Consider the following 22,004-nt stretch of genomic DNA (forward strand, 5'->3'; position numbering starts at 1 on the left):
ATAAAAGTCACATCTTTTCATGGAAGGGGAAGACTATTTTTGGAAATAAATAAATTTAAAAGGAAATTCTAGCTTGTGGTGGCACCACATAAACGGGCCTAGAGTTGTCTTTTATATAAATATATGATATGATTAAGTTAAATGTTAATAAAAAATTTACAGCCAATTCAGAATTTATAGATACACTCACAATGTTTTTGGTTGTCTTAATTAATGCTATATTAAATGCTAATAATATCATTCACAATCGTTTAAAATTTGTACACAGTCAGAACTTATGGCATTGTAGCTAATAAATAGATGGGTCATTGAACCACCCAAAAGCTATTGGCCTGAAACAGATTGAACTAAAACGAGCTTAAACCGAATCATCATCCAACCTGCGCCTGTGTTCTTATAATTTATTTGAGTACCTCATAGAACTTCTTCTCTTTTTATAACTACATGTAACGTATCAAATAAAAATCAATTTTAAAATGGACCTAATTTAAGTGGTCAAAATGGACTGAACTAATAAAATATGAGTCACTAACACACCCAAACCTAAACAAATTGAGCGGGTCAAGATTATATGGGCTGATTTTGCCACCCTATAAGTAACTTTTAACAAACTCGAAAGCTAATTCATTATTGCAAGGGAAAAAGAAAACTTGGTCAGACCACTCCTCCAAGCTTCTTTCAGGACATGTCTGTTTTCTGTTCTACGTATAAGAGCTAAATCAAAATCAACAAAATCCAAAATGAAAAAGAATGCTTCATCTCCTGGAAAATCAGCCAATACTGAACATTTCTGTATGATAATTGATAAAGTTGATTTTGTCAAACTATGTTCGTGTGTATCTTCTTTGTCGTTGTATTTCAGCTTCATTCATCCGTTCAGAAAGCCATTGTAGGCCTTTATAACCCAAATATACTGAAGCAATTAGAGCTATTATAGTGATAACAAATAGAAGAAATCTCCTGATGCCAGCTACAATTCTCTGTCAAGTTAAAATAACTGCAGTTAATCATTTGAAACTTGGAAAGGAGAACGGATGCATCATTAATTCTAAGACAAACCTGCAGTGTCGAAGTTTTCTCGTCTTCAAGTGCCCGTACTCGTCTCCGTCTTCGCTTCGCATTATCTTTTGTTTCTGGTTCCTTTTCCTGTGCAAGGAAAATTTGAGTTAAATTTCAACTACTTATTGGGGATATTTTGGGTCAATAAACTATTCAACGCAAAGACAAGAAAGTAACCCTCATGTTGTTGAACTCCAGAAAATAATGTACAGCAGATGCGACAAAGCATTTAAAAGAATTATAGAGGTTTACCTCGGGAGCTTTTGATTTACGATGTTGCAACTCTGCCTCAGAAGCTTTCACTTTGCTCCTGCAATCTGAATTGCAAGGGAGGATGCCAAGTCCATATTGGTTTCTTGATACATCTTTAGGATCAGTACCACTACTTCGATAGGCTGCTTGGACATCCTTACATAGCAACTCTTTTTTCAAACTTTGGCATCCACAACGAACATTAACCTAATAAAAGAATCATTACAAATTAACAGTAGATAGGACATGCTCATCAGAAAATAGTGGATAGAACATGGAAAAAAGATTGAAAAAAGTACAAGGTAAACAAAATAACTGGAACTATTTCTGGTATATAGGGTCGGCTTTTTCTGGCTCATCAACTGCGAACTCATACTCTATGCCATCAATCAAAAAAGAGAATCTGATTTAACATTTTGCACTAATTAGTTATATGGGTTAAGGGCGCTTATAGAAAGAGTTATCTTGGGAGAAAAATTCATGTTCGACTTTCTGGGATGGAGTTTAGTTGTATTCGGATGAGCTCACAGAAGTTAAAACTTTTTTTTTCTGAAATATTAGTAACTATTTCTCACAGAAGTCAACTCTTTCTCTTTTCTTTTATCCCATTGTTTCCTTTCTCCTTGACAATCAAAATCGAACTTTCTTCCTTTAGTGGTATACTTAAATTTCAATAGATAACTGACACAAATAAGAAGTTGCTGATGGAAAGCAATGGCATATCCAGGCAACTTGCTTTCATAAAGATGACTTGTAAACACCAGTTAGTGGAATGTTTAATGGCATCAAGTGAATGAAGCCCATCAAATCCCAAATGTGTGATTCTTTGATAGGATAGCATGGCAAAGAAAGTGGTGGAGGGAAAAATGTTATGCACCGGCAATATTGAAGTTAAATCCTTCCTTGGGCTACAAAAGCAAGTAAAAGAAAATAATAAGGCAAATGATGTTTCCTTGTTTGGAGGCATCATGGAAATTACACCCTTTACGTACCAAACACGAAAAGACATTTCTTGATTTCATTTTCTATATCTCCTTGCTCTATTTGTATAGATACACACACACGTCTCTCTCTCTCTCTCGGAAAGGAGATTTCCTCTCCCTTTTTTTTCTTAGAGGTCTGGAAGAGAATGGATATAAGACTGGGTATTGTACGTCCCAGAACCAGTAAAATGCCCTCCCCGGCTCCTTGGCAACTAAAAGTAAAAAAGGTTGAAAGGATATTCACTTTGGTGAAAAAGGTGTGATTTCCTCCTTCAATAATAAATATGGTTTTAGCAATTATTATGTCTGATTTAAAACAAGATGCAAAGAACATAAATTCTTTGTAATTAGGATTAAGAAGTATAACTAAGATAGTACATCAATCAATTACCTTCTTGGAGCATTGATCAGGAGATGGACATTCACCAGGATGACATGTTTCAGGGCAGAGGTGCGTACAATTAGGTAATTTTCTGCACATTTGGCATCCAAACAAAGAAGGGCTCATCGAGATCAGTTAGGGAGTTTCAGATGCATTGCAAATGCACATAATTCAGCATTTTATAAGCCTAAAGGGGAAAGGGGTTGCGCAAAGAAGTTGATAAGCCTAATAGCCTCTGTAGCTATCAAGGTGCATACCTCTTGCTTTTTGGTGATATAAGAAATATACTCTATCTATAAAACATTGAAATTATAGCTTTTGGTGATGCTAGATTTGAAGGAAAAGAGAGCAAAGTATATGAACTACCTATGGCATGGTCCACCACATGACCGAACAGTTAGCTGCTCTTTTGCTGACAAGCTGTTGTAGTATATGCACTCAAATACATGAACCATGGAACCGCAGTGACATGAACGTTTTATCAGGGCTTTGCAAGGGGGACATTCTCCAGGATGACAAGGCAAGGGACAAGGATGAGGACAAGTAGCTCTCCGCTCCTAAATAAGGATCAACAAAAGTATACAGTTAATACCCGAATTACTAACTATAAAGTGCAAACTTATAAAGAATGCAACATCAAACTGATAGAGCAAGCATATATGTCATGGAAAGTATTGATAGTTGAATTAGGCCCCAAAGAAAAACCTAGTAAGACCAACAGATGAGATTGATAGAAAATTTATTCATACCTGTTGGCAAGGAAGAGTACACATTTCACAAGTCTCGGCTCTTCTACTACTATCTAATTTTGAAGTACTAGTAACCAAGGTATGGCAAACATTAGTGCAGTAGTGATTTCCACAAGCAAGAGGATTTCCACACAGATTGTCACATGAAAATATTGCCCTGTCTGAGCAGACCATCTGAAACGAGAAAGAGCTCACATGAATCTTGTTGGCAAGTAAATATGAAGCTTCTGACAGAAACTAAAGAATAAATAGCTCCTGAAGAGAATGAACAAAAGGTAAATGGAAGTATTGTCCATGATTTAAGGATAATATGATCCCCACCATTCTTTCCGCTCCTACATGATTACCCAAACAAGACCTCCAAACAAGTTGTGGGCATGGGGGGCATGGTGAACCAGGCGTAGGTTCAATTTGATTGTTCGGTCTCTTTTTCTTTGGTTTCAAAGTGAATTCTGGAAGAGGAGGAGGCGTAGGGCCATGGCACCTAATTACAATCAACAAACAACAAAGATTCAATGAATGAACCAGTATACATTAGATATCCAGAAATGTAATGAAGGCAAACCTCAATTCACACTTGTGCCCACAAGGATATTCTTCATCACAAAGCAAACGACATGGTGGGCAAGCTCCATAGTGACACCTATGTGGCTAGAGAAATTAGCGCACATGTTAGGCTCCACATTAAACAGTATTTTGTTTCACTTTAGAAGTTGGATTAAGATTGAGGCATCAAGTGATGTCCCTGCTAACAATATTCATAAAAAGGACAATCTAAAGATGTTCATATGATCACCAAGTACATGGTAAGTAGTACATGCAATAAATACAACCTTGCAATTAGAAGCGTGCCTGCATAAGCGACCTACAGAACATGATTTACGACATTTTGGAGGTTTTTGTCCAGCTTCTGCACCACAAGGAACCTGACAAAAGCAACCAATATTAACAGAAACAATTTAGCAAGAATCTTCACAAAAGGATTCATGATATTAGCACCATATTTGTAAATACTGAACCAACATTTTCTAGTTGGTACTCTAAGGCCTTCTTTGCTTTGGTTTTTTTTTTGTGATGAGTAGATACAGTCATCACCTTTAAAAAGAAACATCTTAAAATATACACTGTAAAAAGTTTATACTTTTTTTTTTCCTAACATCTTTACATATAGTCAAGACCATGTCAGATATCACCTAAGTTTTCTATTCTTTTTGATTGGTAACTTAAATTTTTTATTGATGACAATGACATTCAGCCATCCTAATTCAGAGTAGCAACATCACAGAGAGAGAGAGAGATACTCAAAAAGTACACTTAAATAAACCAAAAGAAAATTAAAGAGAACAACTAAATTACAAGTGTACTATTTTATTGGACTACCAGATTGGTTGTAATGTAAATGAAATCTATTCCAGAGTTTAGCAAGAACGATCAACAAGAACCTAACAAACTCGGTCATTAAATTTTTTCACGTTTAGTGAACAGCCAACTGGATGGAAGAGAACAAAGAGAGCATACAAAAGACCCAGATTCTGGCATTTTGCCACCTTACAGGTAGCAATCTTAGGGCCGCTTCTGTAGATCAAAATGAACCTCAGCAGCGCATACAACAACAGATAAAGCGAGATAAACTTGGGAACCCAATTAGATTTCTTTATATTATTTTACTATATTCCTTTGGGATAAGTTCCAGTAAAGAAAATAATTTTTTACTCTTTCACATATAGGGTATGTCACTTTTTATTCTTTTGATACAGTAATAAATTTTATTAAATGTTTGGGGAAAAAAACATGCACATATACAAGAAGTACACCAAAAATAGAAATCCTACAAAAAGAGATGGTCCTCTACAAACAATACTCAATCTACTAAACATAAAGGAATCTTACGGTGCACCAAAAAGATAAGGAACAAGATACTACCCTGAGCTGAACAAAATTCATCTGTAGGTATTTTTTACTTTTTTTTTCCTAATGAAGAGAAATTTCATCAAAAAGGCATCAAGAAAATGCAGGCAAAAATTACATCAAAGAGAGAGAGTGTCTACTATGATACAAAAACTAGTCTACCACATAAGGCAAACACAGTCCAAAAAGTGATCACAGCTAGATACAGTGCCTGATTGAAAGAACTAAATAAATTAAGCTCGAGCGCATAATTTGGAGTTGAGACACTATCAGAACATTTCCAATTTCTTTCATTCTAAATGCACCAAAAAATGTAGCATGCACCATCAACCAAGTTTTTTGAGGGAATACCAACTTTCCATGAAGTATGAACACCAGTTTTCATATGCTTCCTTAATATTGTTTAGGCATGACCTGAGGTAGTAAAAAATTAGAAAAGAACACACTTCACATATCTCTTGCTGCTGTAAAATGTAGGAAATGGTGTCTCACACTTTCAGACTCTAGTTGACACATGTAACACCTGTTCACTATCTGAATGCTTCTCCTACTAAGGTTGTCTTGAGTTAAGCAAGCTTCATATATAAGGCCATCCACCAGAAACAAGCCACTTTAGTGAATGTCCATGGCCACTTGTCTATCAACTGCTTGTTGGATCAGAGTTGTGAGTATCCCTTCTTCACTGTGAATGTCCCACCTTTTGAGTCCTCCCATAGCAACTTATCTCTCATTTGAGGATTAATTTCACTAGATTCTAGTTTGCCAAGTAGTTCCTTTAGCTCATTCAACGCTCAGCACTGTTCAATATTGGAGTATTGATTAGTTGACAGAGAGTATATGTTTGGAAATTTATCTTTCGAGTAGTCTGGCCTTCCAAAATAATATGTATGCTGTACTTCCTAACTTGAGAGTAGAATTGAGCAGGAATTCCAACCAAAGTTTAGAGATGTGCTTCCATGGCCTCGTGCCATGAGATGAACAGATCTGCCTGGTGCACCAGTTGCTCAATTCACCATTAATTTTCTTCAATCACGGCTTTCCACAGCCGAGGATTATCCAGGTTATACCTCCAGTGCCATTCCAGTAGCATACTCTTGTTATGTAGTGACAAGTCTTTTATGCCCAATCCCCCATATTCCTTTGGAAGTATTACTCTTGGCCATTTAACTGGGTAGGATTTATGACTTTGATTGTTATCTTTCCATACTAATGCTCTCCTGATTTGGTCCTGCCTCTTTTGTGCGCAATAACTGGATTGAACATATGGACATGAAGTATGTTGCAAAGCTATCAAACACACTATTTATGGGTGTTAGCCTGCCTCAAAAGAAAGACACTGCATCTGCGAAAAATGAACCCATATTGCAACTCATTTCTCAGCCAAATCTTCTATTTTCTTGCTTTCAATCATTCCATAAGATGGTTTGCACGCAGCTTGATACTAAGATTAAAAAAATTGGGGAATGATAATGGCACGGAATACATGGATAGCTGACTTGATACTTACTTGGAGTCTAATGGGATGATCCACCAAATCAGTTGCCCTTAGCCTCTTACACTAGTGCACAAAATGGAGTGGTTGAACGAAAAAATAGACATTTGTTAGAAGTTCCTAGATCTCTTATGTTCACTATGAATCACCTAAAACCTTACTGGGGAGATGTAATTCTAGCAGCTGCTTATCTTATCAATAGAATGTCTGTCAAAGCACTCAACTTTAAGAGTCCTTAGAGATTTTATGAGGGATTATTGTTTACACTGTTCCTCCAGAGATGTTTGAACATGTGTGTTTCATTCATTAAATGTGTGTTTGTTGGCTATTCTCCAACACAGAAAGGTTATCGGTGTTACTATCCTCCATCAAGGAAGTATTTTGACAGTATGGGTACTACTTTTAGAGAACCTGAACCTTACTCCGATGGAACCAAATCACCTCTTTAGGGGGAGCGTAATGAAATAGAAGAGGTGATAGCTAGTTCTAGATTTATCGGTCACTGCTTTTATACACTAGACCTGACATAGCATATGCAGTTAGCATGGTGAGCCATGCATGATCCTCGTGAGTCTCACATGCAGATCCTTAAATAAGAATGCAAATACATTTGAATGTGACTGTATGAAGATGTATCCATGCAAAGCGATGCCCGATATTTAAGTGGAGAAGGGTAGAGGGACGGGCCCATTATCCACCGAGTTTAGAAGGCTGTGATTTGTCCAAAGGGCGGGTCACAGACGGATTTCTCGGTTATCAAAAAAAAAAAAGATGTATATTTTTCCTAATAAGTTCTATGTGATAAATCTCTATCTATACTATTATGAAGATATAAAGCTCCAACACGAAATGTTTTTATCGACCTTTTTACCGTTCAAATATATATTTCACATTGGACAAATTGTTGTTTATTTGTATTTTCTATTATTTGGGACTTTGGTATTAACTAAATTTTAGCTATTATATCTTTATTTGACCTAGACAGGAACTCCTAACATTTAGGAATTCAAGATTGAACTTTTTCTCAAAAGAACCTTAATGATAGAAATGACAAGTGTCTTCAGTAAATCATTTCTGACTGTGGGCCAACACTTTTGAAAGAACAGCATGTTTGAGTCATCTCGGTCAGGGGCTTTGTTACAAAGGAGTTGCTTTAAAGCAAATAAAACATCATTCTTAGGAAGGCGTTTGCATTCAGTTTCTTTCACCTTCTGTTAGCACCACCAACTTGTATCCTTTCCATTTTGGTCCCCATTCTTCATCTTCCGTGAAATAATTTTTCATAGAAGCTCAATAAATGTTCCTAATCAGCTTTGCATCTTTTATTGACTTTCCATCCACTTCAAATTTGTCAACGTTATTATATCTTTTGTGAGCATTGGCCATCTTGTGAAAGAACTTAGTATTCTTATCACCATCTTTTATCCAAACACATTTAGACTTTTGTCTCCATGATATCTCCTCCGTTCAAGCAACTAACTCCAGTTCCTTGAAAGGGGGTTCTTTCCCAGATCTATTACCAGATTGCACTTCATCTACTGAAGAATGATCCAGTTCCTCAAGTTTAAGCACGATACTCATCTTATTTTTCATCCAGCTTAGCATAGACCTCTCTGTTCCAATTTTAACGTCGCTCTTGAGGAATTTCAGCTTCTTGGCAAGTATTGAGTCTCGCCTGCTCTGAATCTCATCAGAATTCCACCATTAGTCTACCATTTTCAGAGAAATCTATCCAGATGATCAAGACCAGTTGCTCAAGGAAAACATGAAAATATCTGACATGTAATGACCCGTAAAATTCAAAGTACCCTTATCCAGAATTACAAAAATATGTGGACATAGTAATCAGCCATCAGCCAATATGAATAGACAAATTCAGAATCACTAGGTACAAAAAAGAAGTCAAAGAAAATACAAAACTCTACAATACTCAGTAGATTGTGCTTGTTAAAACTTTGAAGGATGGTAAAGAAGAGTGTGGATGCTCAACAGCAACAAAAAACCCAGTCTGGGGAGGGTAGTGTGTACTTTGACCTTACCCCTACCTTGAGAAGGTAGAGAGGCTGTTTCGGATAGACCCTCATCTCAAAACAGATGAAAAGGACAACAGTAGCAACAGTTTGGGTGCTCAACTACTGTAAAAGAATTCCAGTAGAGTTCAGAAAACAGAAATCTGACAGTGGTGAGAAACTGAATGAGGAGAGTGACAGTGCCATCAGATAGAGAATTTGCAAGTTGACGTGTTTTAATGGAGTCAAGTATGGAATGAAGAAACTTCCTTGCGATGTCAAATCATCTGACAAGATGAAAGAGGATAGACTGGGGAGGCTGATGGAGGCCTCATTTCTACAGAGGTAAATTGTCATGCTTTTAGTACTGGTGATCTGTTAGTAGATCTGACAATTTACTTTCTACAGTTCATTGTCATACTTTTAGTATTGGAAAGAGAGAAATTAGAGGTGTTCTGAAGACCAGCAGAATGAACATCAGAGTTTCAAGATGAATTGTCTAGCTTTGTTTTATTTTTGGTGTAAACAGAATTTTAGTTCAAGCAGAAGATAATCTTGGATGTTTTAGATTACTTGTAAGAAATAGAGGTGATAGGGGGCAATATGATTACTATGCAATACCTTTTGAAGGGGAACTACATATTTTGGATGTAGTATACCAGTGAATATATAGCTTACTGTTACTATCCTAAAAAAAAGTATTGGTGATTGTTTTTGGTGCATACCATAGAACATCCGATGATGAGCACCTGTCACCATCAGTCACTAGGTGCATCATGCTATATCATGTGGTTGAGACCACAACTTGTCCAATTAGTGAGGGAAATATAAACAAGTGTAAGTGAAGAGGAATATAAGTAAGCACCATAAGTTACAACCTATTAATAGATAAATGTTCATTCCTAGGCTCTTTCATCATCACCCAAGCAAAATGATTTAGATGTTCCAAACATAAAAATTTCTAAGTGAAAAGCCTAATGATGTTGTTGACTCATCATAAAATACTGTGAGGACTTCTAGTAAAAAACTATGTTCACCAGACAGAGTGAAAGTCATAATGAATGGAAAAAACACTCTCACTTCTATTTGGTTAATCGATAGAACAGGAAAGAGATATAGAATAAACACAACCATCTGTCCACTGTAGGAAATACAAATCTTTAACAAGGTTATTAATGTACATATAGTAGCTAAAGTCCTACCTCAAAATGTGTCTCTCCGCACAAACATGAAATTGTGACCATTACCGGGCAGGGTGCACAAGAGCCTCTGCAATAACCACAGGAAATTGGTCATATTTTGTTCAAATATGGATGCAGGCATACAAGATCAGAGACTGTCACAGTCATCCAAATATCCAATATAAAACAACTAGAGTACTAAGCTCATAGGACTTTTTTTTTCTTAGCAAATCAATGCTAAAGTAACACAACTTTAAATTACAAGCGACCAACATGTATAAATTGTTACTTTTCCTATATATCATCAAGTGTTTTGTTATTGATGCATTTGTCGGGAACAAATTGCAGGCGCGAGAATTAATATGACAGATAATGATTAATATTTTCTGAATTAATTTGTTAGTCGAATAGAACTTCCCTGAGTGGATTAGGATTCTTATTATTTCAGTTTTATCGGACTTCTTTTATTTCTAATTTATAAGGAGATCTTGCTACTGACCTCTATTTAAGAGAGTTGACATTATTAAAAAAACAAGTTGATCTTATCAAGTTACAGAGATTCAAAATTCCCAAGTCTACAATTCCCTGAATGAATTGCAAAATTCAGCAATCATAGGCAAGTCAAGGAACAAAAACAAGGGCTTAATCCTCAGTGTTGGGCCTCACTTTCTCGTTAATCGTCCAGCAATTCGATCCAAAACTAGGGACCTTGAAAAATTGGTGCCAGAGCTTGTCACCATGGATGAAAATACTATAGAAGCAACGTCGCGAAGTCTGTTACAAGAAGCCCAAACTCAAACCAAAGCAAAAGTAGAAGCTTCAGAAGCAAGGATGGACGCCAAATTCCAGTAACTATCGCAACAAATTGAAAACTTTATCCGCACCACGGCATGTGCGAAGGGACTTGAAGTTGGAGACAATAGCGTTGTTTCTGTCCAAGGAACCAGCAAGGCAGGAAGAAACAACAGTAATAACTTTGGTAGGAATGACAAATATAGAGGAAGAGGTATCGTTCCCAGATAACACTAAATTAGACTTTCCTACTTATGATGGAAGTGAAGATCCTCTTATTTGGCTTCACCATTGTGAGAAATTCTTCACTAACCAGCATATAACCAACCAAGAAAAATAGATTTAGCTGCTTTTCACATGGTAGGGGAGGCACAACTGTGGGTTTATCAACTGGAACAGGAGGAACCCAATTTAACATGGGATGTCTTCAAAGAATTTTGTACTCTTCGTTTTGATCTACCAATGAAAAGCCATCTATTGGGAGAATTGATTAACTTGAAACAAACTAGTTCTGTTGAAGATTACCAAGATTACCAGAGGAACTTCCAAAAACTGTAGGCTCGTGCATCATTTGTATATTTAGACCAACAAGTAGATATGTTTACAGCAAGGTTAGTTGATTTGATTTGTCTTGATGTTGTATTGCGCAACCCATCTAACGTAGTACAAGCAATGAGTTTGGCGAGAGCATTTGACAAGAAGATACATATTTCTACTAGCACACGAAGGGGCTATAGTTCAACCTCAAACATTAGTGCAAGGGTTGTCGCTACAGCAGTAACTCTGAGTGCTAAGGTAACTACTTCTAATCATTTTGTGAAAAAGCTGACTCGCGCTGAGATGGCTGCCCAACGTGCAAAGGAGTTGTGCTACAATTGTGATGGTCCCTATGTTCAAGGTCATCGGTGCAAAAAGTTATTTTGGCTGGAAATAGAGGGTGGGGAATCTGAAGAGTACCAACGGATAGTGGAGAGCCTGCCATCTCAGTCCATGCTATCACAGGCAAACAACATGCAAATATTATGCAATAGCAAGTTGTACTTGATAAGAAGTTGTTAGTTAGCTTAGTGGATTCGGGCATTACACACAATCTTATTAGCTCAACGGCCGCTCGACTTTAGACTTGCCTATCCAACATCGAAGAAATATCTATGCATCAGTGGCAAATTGTGAGAAGATTTCCAGTTTGGGCATTTGCACAACAATGCAATTTTGTGTAGTCTATGTTGATTTATGTGTGATTACTTTGGACGGTTTTGATATAGTCCTAAGTAGTGGTTGAAAACACTAGGGCTTATTATGTGGGATTTTGCATTATTGACCATGAGCTTTCAAGTAAAAGGGAAGCAGATCATTTTACATGGACAACAACAACTATATCAGCCGCACAACATCTTTTGCGGGATTCTAAGCAAGGTGAGCTCGAGAAGGTATTAGCCGAATTCAATAACCTATTCCAAGAACTTGTAGGCCTGCCTCCTCCATTGCATTCCTGCGGCCATCGCACTACCAGGAACTGGTTCGGTGGAAGTTCAGCCCTATAGATACCCCCTCAGTATCAAATAAATGAGATTGAGAAACAATGTGATCAAATGCTTCAGGCTTCAGCAAGGCATTATTCGACCCAGTCATTCTCCATTCTCATCACTTGTACTACTAGTTCGGAAACATGATGAAACATTGTGCTTTAGTGTGGATTATAGGGAGCTAAATGCCAATATAATAAAAGACAAATTCCTTATTCCACTAGTGGAGGAATTAATTGAGAATTGTATGGAACACAATTTTTCACCAAGCTTGATCTCCGCTCTGGTTATCATTAAGTCAGCATGGAATCTACGGATGTTGAGAAGACAACTTTCAGAACACATCATGGACATTAAGAGTTCCTTGTCATGCCATTCAAATTGACTAATGCTCCTTCTACCTTTCAAGCATTGATGAATGAGGTATTCCAAAAGTACCTACATCAATTTGTACTAGTATTTTTTATGACATCCTTGTATAGCAAGACTTGGAAGGATCATTTGTCACACATGTCAATCATCTTTGAGTTGATGCAAGTTTATTGCCTTTATTTTTAAAAATCCAAATGTTCCTTAGACAAAAACCAAGTAGCTTAGCCACATAGTCTCAAACATAGGTGTGTCCGCTTATGTTAGCAAAATTGACGCCGTGGTGGACTGGCCTCAACCGCAATCAACAACAACGTCATGTGGATTCTTAGGATTGACAGGATATAACCGTACATTATCCAGGATTACGATATGATTGTTGCCCTTAACAAGTATGCTTAAGCCAATTTCTTTTAAGTGGAATGATGATGCACTTGCTTCTTTTGAAGCTCTTAAAAAGGCATTAGTTGTTGCCCCGTGTTATAGTTACCAAACTTTGAAGAAGAATTTGTTTTTGAGTGTGATGTTTCAGGTGTTGGAATAGGAACAATCCTTCAACAATTCAACAACAAGGACATCCAATTGCTTTTTTACTCGTAAGCTAGCTGACCGACACTTGAAACTTCCAACAAAGGTATTTCAACATTGGAGGCCTTATCTCTTCTTTTTTTGATGAAGTGAGATTTCATTAAGGCATCCAGAAGAGATGCCAAGTGCAATAGTGCCAGTGAGGCAGTGACCCCAAAAGAGAAGATTCCAAAGGAGCTTAAAAATCTGGAACCAAGCAGCAATTTCATCAGTTTTGGAACAAGAAGTAGAGGGGGATGTTTCGTGAATATTTCCAATGAAGGTTAACATAGTGTCATGGAATGTAAGAGGCCTCAATGATCCTGGGAAGAGGTTGTTGATCAAGAACATGTTACATAAATGGAGAGCAGATGTATACTGTTTTCAGGAATCAAAAATAAGAGGTGACATAAGGGAGACAATCAAAGAGCTATGGGCCAACAAGAGGTTGAAATAGCACAATTGGAAGCCAGAGGCACTAAAGGAGGCATTATCATTCTATGGGACAACAGTATATGGGAGGGAGAAGTCTGTGAGGTAGGGGCTTATTGCATTACTGTTAGATTCCTAGGCAAAACTCAGGATTTTAGCTGGCACCTATCAGGTGTTTATGCCCCAAACAACAGAGAGGAAAGGGAAGAGGTATGGTGGGAGTTGGGAGCAGTAAGGAGCCTATTTAATGGTCCTTGGGTGATTGCTGGAGACTTTAATGTCATAAGGTTCCCTTCTAAGAAAAAGAACTGCACCACAACGACTAAAGCCATGGAAGATTTCTCAGACTTCATTGAAGATATGGAACTAGAAGATCCACCACTTACAGGGGGTACCTTTACATGGAGAAAAGCAGACAAGCATGACATAGCAGCAAGACTGGATAGGTTCCTATTCTCAAAAGAATGGGAAGTATCCTCCAAGAAAATCAAGCAAACTATTATGCCTAGAATCACTTCTGATCATAATCCGTTGCTACTAGAATGTGGAAACTGGAGAAGTCACTATCCTATTTTGAATTCGAAAATTGGTGGTTGCAAACTGAGAAATTCAATGAAAGTTAAGGGGTGGTGGAATTCTGAATCTTATACTAGAAGACCAGATTACATTCTAGTTTGCAAGCTGAAAGCCCTCAAAGTGAAGTTGAAAGAATGGAGCATAACTGTTCAAGGCAACCTAGGTCTACAGAAACAAAGCATTTTAAATCAACTTTCTGATTTTGTTGTGACCCAGGATCAAAGATGCTTGTTTGATGATGAGTCTTTTCTGAGAGTTGTACTAACACTCTTTGTCAAAAAAAAAGAGTTGTACTAACAGTAGAATTGGAGGTGGTGGAAAAAAGGGAGGAAGCGGCATGGAGGCAAAGGGAGAGGGATAAAAACGCAAAGTTTTTTCACAGAGCAGCAAATTGTCACAAAAGATACAACAACATTGATAGCTTTTTGATCAACGGGGCAATTGTATCTGAGCCAGCAGTGATCACTGATCAGGGAGGAGATCATAGATTTCTTCCAAAACCTTTATAGAGAAAATGAACACTGGAGACCTCAGCTCAATCCCAGAGATCAAGCTATGTTGAATGAGGAAGATAACTTATTGTTGCAAAGTCAATTTGGAGAACAGGAGATCAAAGAATGTGCGTTTGCTTGTGCAGGAGATAAGTCCCCTGGCCCAGATGTTTTTACTGTGGCACTTTTCAGTTTTGGAATAGTTACGGAATCTCCATGAATAGGATAAAGGAACCAGAGATGTTTGAAAACAAGAGCATCCCTTTCCAGAGCTTGAAACTTAATTGCCTTATAACCTTTTATTTTTCATGTAACTATGTACTCCCCAGAAAGGTGGAGGATATTACTCACTTTTTACATAGTTTAGGAGGAGTATAGGTGATAGTTATATTTGGTTTTGCTAACTTTGAACTCTTGATGTAATTACTATTGAAATACACTATTGGTGTATTTTGTCTACAAAATGTTAACTTTCTCAAAAAAAGAAAAGGTAAATAACTCTTTCATGTACGAAACCTACCAAATAAGTGAGTATATCAATAAGATAATAATTTTTTCCTTTAAGACGAATAGCATGGAAATTATCTTCCATTTAATGAAGGGGAATTGCTACTCAGAAAGACAGAAAGAACAATATCAGACCTGTGGCATGGAGCTGGACACTTGTGGTTCCTACAACGGAGCTTCCTGTCACACATCTGTCACTTGACAGATTCAGTACAAATTAGGAATAATAGTCATTAACAAAATTGTCAAATATGAACCGCCAAACACACCTCAGAACAAGGTGGGCAATCCCCGTCACAGCAGCGGCGTTTACAGGCATGTTTTCCACAGTCCCGCAATTTCTGACACTTCCTTTCACATGTCATGTCTTGATGGCAAGGAACCTATTGTAAGTTCAATTTAATGTTGACAAACTTTGAACCGAGAGATAATTATGAAAGTTAAGTCAATTATTCAAAATAAATATAATTAAATCTTACCTGTTTCTTATAACTCCCACACCTACATGATTTGGTAATAACCACCCTACAAGTTTCAATGCAGGGGCCTCTGTGGCACCTTTCAGGGCACCTATGAAATCCACAGCTCAGCATTTTACCACATGTTGCTCCACATACTGAAACCACAACATCACAGGCAATCCCTTCATAAACTTTTTTCCCACAAGGGCAAGTCCTCTTCCCTTGAAGTGGACAATCTCCACAGTCACCCTCATGACAACCTTTCTCACACTTATGCCTACCACACCCAAGTAACTTCTCACATGGATTTTCACATCTAAAGACCCTATCAAAACACTCTCTTTTCATCTCAACCTTCCCACACTGACACTTAAACATGCCTTTAGCTTTACAAGGAGGGCAATCATCCTCATGGCAAATTTCATTGCACCTATGAGTGTTGCAATCCAACATTTTTTTACAAACACCATTACACGAGAAATTCTTAAACCCACATCGTTTGACATCTTCCACAGCCCCACAAAAGCACTTGGATTTCACCAATTTAGGACAAGACGGACACGGTCCAGGGTGACACAACAATAAGCAATTGTGTCCACAATTGTACATCAATGGCCTCCCACAAATTTCACCGCAAGAATGAGGTAAAACCCAAGGATCATGAGGTGGGTCTGGAAGTTTTCCACAGAAACAATAGTATGTTTTAGGGATCTGCGATTTAGAATACTCAATGCGGCATTTAGGGCAGTGCCATAGAAGAGAGCTGTCATTTGGAGTGGCAGCGCGCGTGATGGCACGGACTGCAGCCAAATTGGAGGACTGAACACCCCACGATTGAATGCAGTGGAGATGAAAGACGGCGAAACAGCGAGAGGAACAGGACCATGTGGGATCAGAGGGACGGATTCTTTCGAGGCAAATGAGGCATGAGAGAGCACCGGAACGAGAAGAAGTGAGAAAAGCTTGGATTTTGATGAGGTCATGTTTTTGGTTGTGGTGGTCACCGGAAAGTTCAAGGTAAGACTTGAAGATGGTGGAAGAGAGGTCGGAATGATGGTGGCGATGGGAGGAGGAATCGGAATCGGAGTCGGAAGATGGCGGTGAGAGAGGTGGTGCAAGGGTGGTAGAAGTGGAGATCATTTCGTCAATTTACTGATAGCTGAATTCTGCTAACATTTACAAGTGAGAGATCGGATCTTCCTTGGGTTGGTTTTGAGATGGACGTTATAAGCTGAGAAAAATGATTGAAAGCTACATGTTGAATTTTTATTATAAGCTAAATATTATAAATCCAAATCTAATTTTTAGCAACTTTTTGTCTTTTCTCAAATACCTCCGAAAATAAAAAAGAAATTAAAAAATAAATAAAATTAGAATAAATCTATCCAAACAGTCACTTATTCATCCCTTTGACAAATAATAATTAATACAAAATTTTTATTATAATATTTATATTTATTGATGTATAATCTTACTTATTATTTGAGAGATGAAGACTTGAGACTTGTACTTATTTTTCATATCCATACTTTATGTATTAGTGGTTTGTATAGGTGACAACCAAGTTTTGGGTGTTAATAGAATGAATAAGTTTTTCGCTTTTATCTTATTCTTGCTTTATCTTTTCACATTTCTTTCATTTTGTTGCGTTGAGACTGACTTGTTTTTGATGGAAATAGGCAAGTGTCATCGCATTCATTTTTGGATAGTGACACAATTAAAACTCACGACACGTACTTCGAACAACACATTGATGCGGTGGGTAGATTTTGATAATCTACTTTACAAAAAATTACCATTGTGTTTAAATGTTGGCATACGGTTTGCCAGCGGATGCCACTAACAAAAATGTGAAAATTGGAGAGTCAATTTGTCACGCCCCAAGCCCTCGTGAGGCGGATCGGCACTCAGTGCCTTAACTTAGATGCCATCACACGACCTAGTGAACCACTTTATTGGACATACATATAAGGGACATACACAAATGACTTTAAATAATGCATTGGCCATCAACTAGCATGAGAAGCTATTTTTTTTATACATATAAAAGTCATAGCTACAGATGCTATCTCAGTGGACCCATAGGGCAGTAGAGACATAACTCTAAATATATAAACTTGATTTGGACATAGTTTATGAAGCTTTTATCATATGACATGATCTATAAATGTGTCGAGACAAGGCTTCGACATAGCTTAAGTCATCTATGTAAATCATATGAACAAGACAAGGCCCTGAATAGAATTGGGGCTCACGACCATAGCAAAAAAAACCTGCCAAGGATGTCTGCCGAGCAACTTGCCACCTGAAAGTATGTACTTGCAATATTAGTGCAGCGGCCCCGACATAATAAAAAGGGCGTGATTACATATGAATTTATACTTGTATATACGGCTGATTGAATAATATGATAAGTACTGAAGCTCATATAAGAGAACATAAGAAAAATAATAGGTTGTAATCACGCTGGAACTATAAACAAAGTATGGATCTATTAAAACAAATTATGGTCATTCAAGCTTAAGTACCTCTTCTTTGTCGAGATGATAACTCAAATAGATGTATCAAAATCGCATGAATGGACATAAAATAAAACACATAATTAAATCCCCTTTTTATGATTATATATATTCATCATGATACTTTATTCTAACGCACTTATCACTTAAGAAAATAAGCATATATGAAAAAATAATTGATGAACTAATAAGTCACATGGAGTATATAACATACATTCAGATAAGCACAAAAAGTCATTTAACATGTGGACAAGTGAGTTATAAGAACATATGGCGCGTGAGTATGTGAGTTGTGAAGACATGTAGCATCTGATCAAGTGAACTATAAAACATGTGCAAGTTAATTATGACACATGAGAAGGTAAAATATAACATATAAGCAGAAGACTATATGAGGTATGTAGCACATAAAATAGTGAGCTACAACACATGTGACATATAAGCGAGTGAGCTGTAAAAATATGTAATATATACAAATGAGCCATTAGGGGCATATAACACATTTATAAGCCGGCTGCGGCATATGGGATATGAGAGTAGGTGACACATGAACAAGTAACTATGAGAATATATGACACGTGAACAAGTGAACTATTAGAACATATAAATGCATGAGAAATCGGAGCATCTAGAAACTAGGAAGAACCTGTAGAATCACCAAGCCATGTTTTACCATTCTCAACACGTTAATCAAATATCTTTGGATCTGATTATTAGCACTTGGGCACTGTCACAACTCAGGGGTACACCCTAGATAAAACATGGTGTATAGGACCCCAAGAGATCTCATACAAGCCACTTAGCATTCATAACATAAGAAATAGAACAAAAAAAAAAGATAAAGACAACATTTCAAGTCCAAAATTTTGTAAAAGTAAAGCGGAAGTCTAAAACACTTTGTCTCAATATCCATCTAATACAATAGAAAGAAATTGGGCCTAGGCCATACATCATGTCCAAACTGAAAATAAGAAAGAAACTAAGAATAATGAAAATCCGTCCTCGAAGCATGAGGACTCACCAAAGCACATGAACTTCGCAATCAACCACTAGCCACGAAACTGAGAAACTTGACTGTCAGACCCTACATTTGGAGAAATGTAGGCAAAAGTATGTGTTAGTACAAAACAATGTACCAAGTATGATAGCTATGCATAAAACATTCAAATCGTGTTAAAAGAGGACATTTCATGACATGCAATTGACCAAGCTAAAACATGATATAAAAAGGTTAGAAAACAGAAGTCATAAAACATGGTCAATGCAAGCTAACATCTTTAAAGCCTTTGAACATATGTGCAATACTTATTGAAGTAACCTTTGTTCATTATTAATGTGGGAAGTAGCCTTAACCAACATAGAGACCACGTGAGCTATAACATGAACCTCTGGTGTCTCCCACACCGAAAAAGGTTGTGCCAAGGTAAGGACTATGAACTTCTAGCTTAAGTGGATCCACTAGCTAATGTCTATCTAGACAGTCATCCCACGAGGACACATAGGTTAGGGATAAGGAGATTGCTTCTAGAAACCCAGCCTCTACTAACGGGAGAGCTTCCATCTCAATATTCTCTCAGTGCTAAGCATAAATCCCAAAGAATAGTCATTTCTTACTTGTACTCATTATCCATGGAAGGGCACATCATCTTGCCAATCCAAGATAAGTCATTATCCATGTAAATGTATCATTCAAAAACCAATCCAAGCTACGTTTCATTAGGATAGCTCTTAATCTTTGATTCAATTAGGTGAGAAGACCTTTCAATCTTAGAATCCTTATTATGTGAGAAACCTTTCACAACCATGCTTTCATGTGTATATGAGAAAATCCTTTCAACAACACAATAACAACATCATCATTGATACTTTACTCTCAAAGCATCCTTAAAACATTTGCATAGATTTCATAAGAACATGCATAATTCCATAATTTACCTTTCAAGGTTCAAAACCCACTTTCAATCATCAATATTTAGAAAATATGGATTTCATCATAAATTCATGTAAATCTATCAATTCATACTTGATTTCATAAAACTCTTCCTTCATAATGCAAAACCCACATCATTTGATCATAATTTGGAAACCATGGGGATTTCATGGGTTCATAGGGGAATCATCCTAAAATCATAGTATTCCATTGATTCATGCATAAGAGATCATAATTCAATCATTTAAATCAATAATCAAGAGAACCCATGGCAATTGAAGAAAACTCTAACTCAATTGGGGATTTCTAACTTTGAAAATAAGTGAATTTGAGAACCCCATGATTGGAAGGAATCCATGAAAACTATCATAACTCAAAGCCAATTTCTTATCTTCAATGGAGGAATTGAGACTTCACTTGAACCCCTAGGTTGAATCCTTCTTCTTCAAGCTTTCTAGAGAGAGAAATATTTTGGAGAGGAGACTTGTTCTTCTTTTAGAAATTTGAGGGAATGATTTCTATTGGGGAAATTTGGGGGTTAAAATACTTTTTTTTTGTTTTCCACCCGGTGTCCGGTACCCACATTGGAGCCCAACTAAATCCAAATTCGCACCGGGAAGTCTCACATTGGGGGTAAAGTGCTCCCTAACAAAGGCGACTCCGTACCCAAGGAGGCTCGAACCCGAGACCTCTTGGTTAAGGATTAAGGAGTACTTACTACTCAATCACAACCCTTGTTAAAATACTTATACATGGGTCTTAGTGAAGGGTAAAACAACGTAGTATATGAATAAAATAAGTAGGAAAAGACCCAACTACCACTAAAACTTAACTGCCAGCCACGACCCACTACTGACGGACCGTGGTCTGACCGACGGCCCGTCCGTCGTCCATCATCAAAAATTGGATTCTGGGGTCATGATCCATGGACCATGGACTGACCAATGGTCCGTTGGTCAGGCCATGGTTCTGGGCCTCTAGATCTAAGTTGGGGTGACCAACCACGGACCACACCTACGGTTCATGGTCCCATCCACGGGCCATGGGTGCCTCCGTCGGATGGCACCTACAACATCTAAAAATTGATACTTTGCCCTTTTTGAATCTGGGGTGTTGCAATATCTCCCCCTTGGGATCATTCATCCTCGAATGAGATTCAAGCTAGTACGAAAAGAGTAAGAAAGAAACTAACAACCCAACCATCAATGTAACTTCATCTACATGCATATAACCAAGGAGGAATTATCGACTCCAAGCTAAGACATAGTCAAAACATCATAAGAGGGGTGAAACTAAATCTAACAGCCCATCATGCATGCAATACACCTATCCGAGGAGGAAACATCAACTCTAAGCTAACATCTGAGGAGGAAACATCAACTCCAAACTAACATGCTCATATCATCATATCATGTAGTCTACATGCAATTCATACTCAAATGCACATAAACATGTAGAAATCACTCATATTGACTCATTTTCTCAAAAAATAAGATTTTTATGAATCATGCATAGTAAGAAAATCATGGAAACATTCAAGACACATGACTGCAAAACAAAGAGTGAACCATGAGGAACTCATTACATAAAGCTAGAGTTGGAGTAGAAGGAAAGAGATGAGGATATCGGAACATCATATCAGCCTCGGCCTCCCATGTAGCACCCTCAACTAACTGATTTTTCCACAACACTTTCACGGAAGCTACTTCTTTATTTCTTAACTTCTTGACTTGCCAGTCTAAAATCTCAACCAGAACTTCTACATAAGAAAGATTCTCCTTAAGTCACAAACCTTCTAAGGGAACTATAGATGTTGGAT

General features: G+C 37.4%; 1 protein-coding gene across 1 annotated transcript; it reads right to left on the minus strand.

Moving 5' to 3' along the window:
• Window positions 1-486: 486 nt before the first annotated feature.
• Window positions 487-16,976, minus strand: LOC102601757 (NF-X1-type zinc finger protein NFXL2). The gene is made up of 13 exons (XM_006338783.2): window positions 15,755-16,976; window positions 15,545-15,658; window positions 15,411-15,466; window positions 10,037-10,103; window positions 4,259-4,351; window positions 3,991-4,076; window positions 3,747-3,909; window positions 3,426-3,599; window positions 3,043-3,233; window positions 2,686-2,767; window positions 1,312-1,518; window positions 1,060-1,146; window positions 487-980 (listed from the first exon to the last, which is right to left on the minus strand). Exons 1-13 carry the CDS (start codon window positions 16,874-16,876, stop codon window positions 825-827), a joined length of 2,598 nt encoding a protein of 865 aa, XP_006338845.1. The 5' UTR covers window positions 16,877-16,976; the 3' UTR covers window positions 487-824.
• Between the last annotated feature and the right edge of the window lie 5,028 nt (window positions 16,977-22,004).

This window comes from Solanum tuberosum, unplaced genomic scaffold (genome assembly GCF_000226075.1).
Source record: "Solanum tuberosum cultivar DM 1-3 516 R44 unplaced genomic scaffold, SolTub_3.0 scf00005, whole genome shotgun sequence".
Lineage (NCBI taxonomy): Eukaryota > Viridiplantae > Streptophyta > Magnoliopsida > Solanales > Solanaceae > Solanum > Solanum tuberosum.

What these genes read in the sequence shown, in the direction of transcription:
- LOC102601757 (XM_006338783.2), bottom strand. Translation starts at nt 16,876, where the DNA reads ATGATCTCCACTTCTACCACCCTTGCACCACCTCTCTCACCGCCATCT. An exon ending in GGGCACAAGTGTGAATTGAG is followed by an intron (nt 3,910 to 3,990) that starts GTTTGCCTTCAT and finishes GATTGTAATTAG; the next exon opens with GTGCCATGGCCCTACGCCTC. An exon ending in CTGATCAATGCTCCAAGAAG is followed by an intron (nt 1,519 to 2,685) that starts GTAATTGATTGA and finishes TTCTTTTATTAG; the next exon opens with GTTAATGTTCGTTGTGGATG.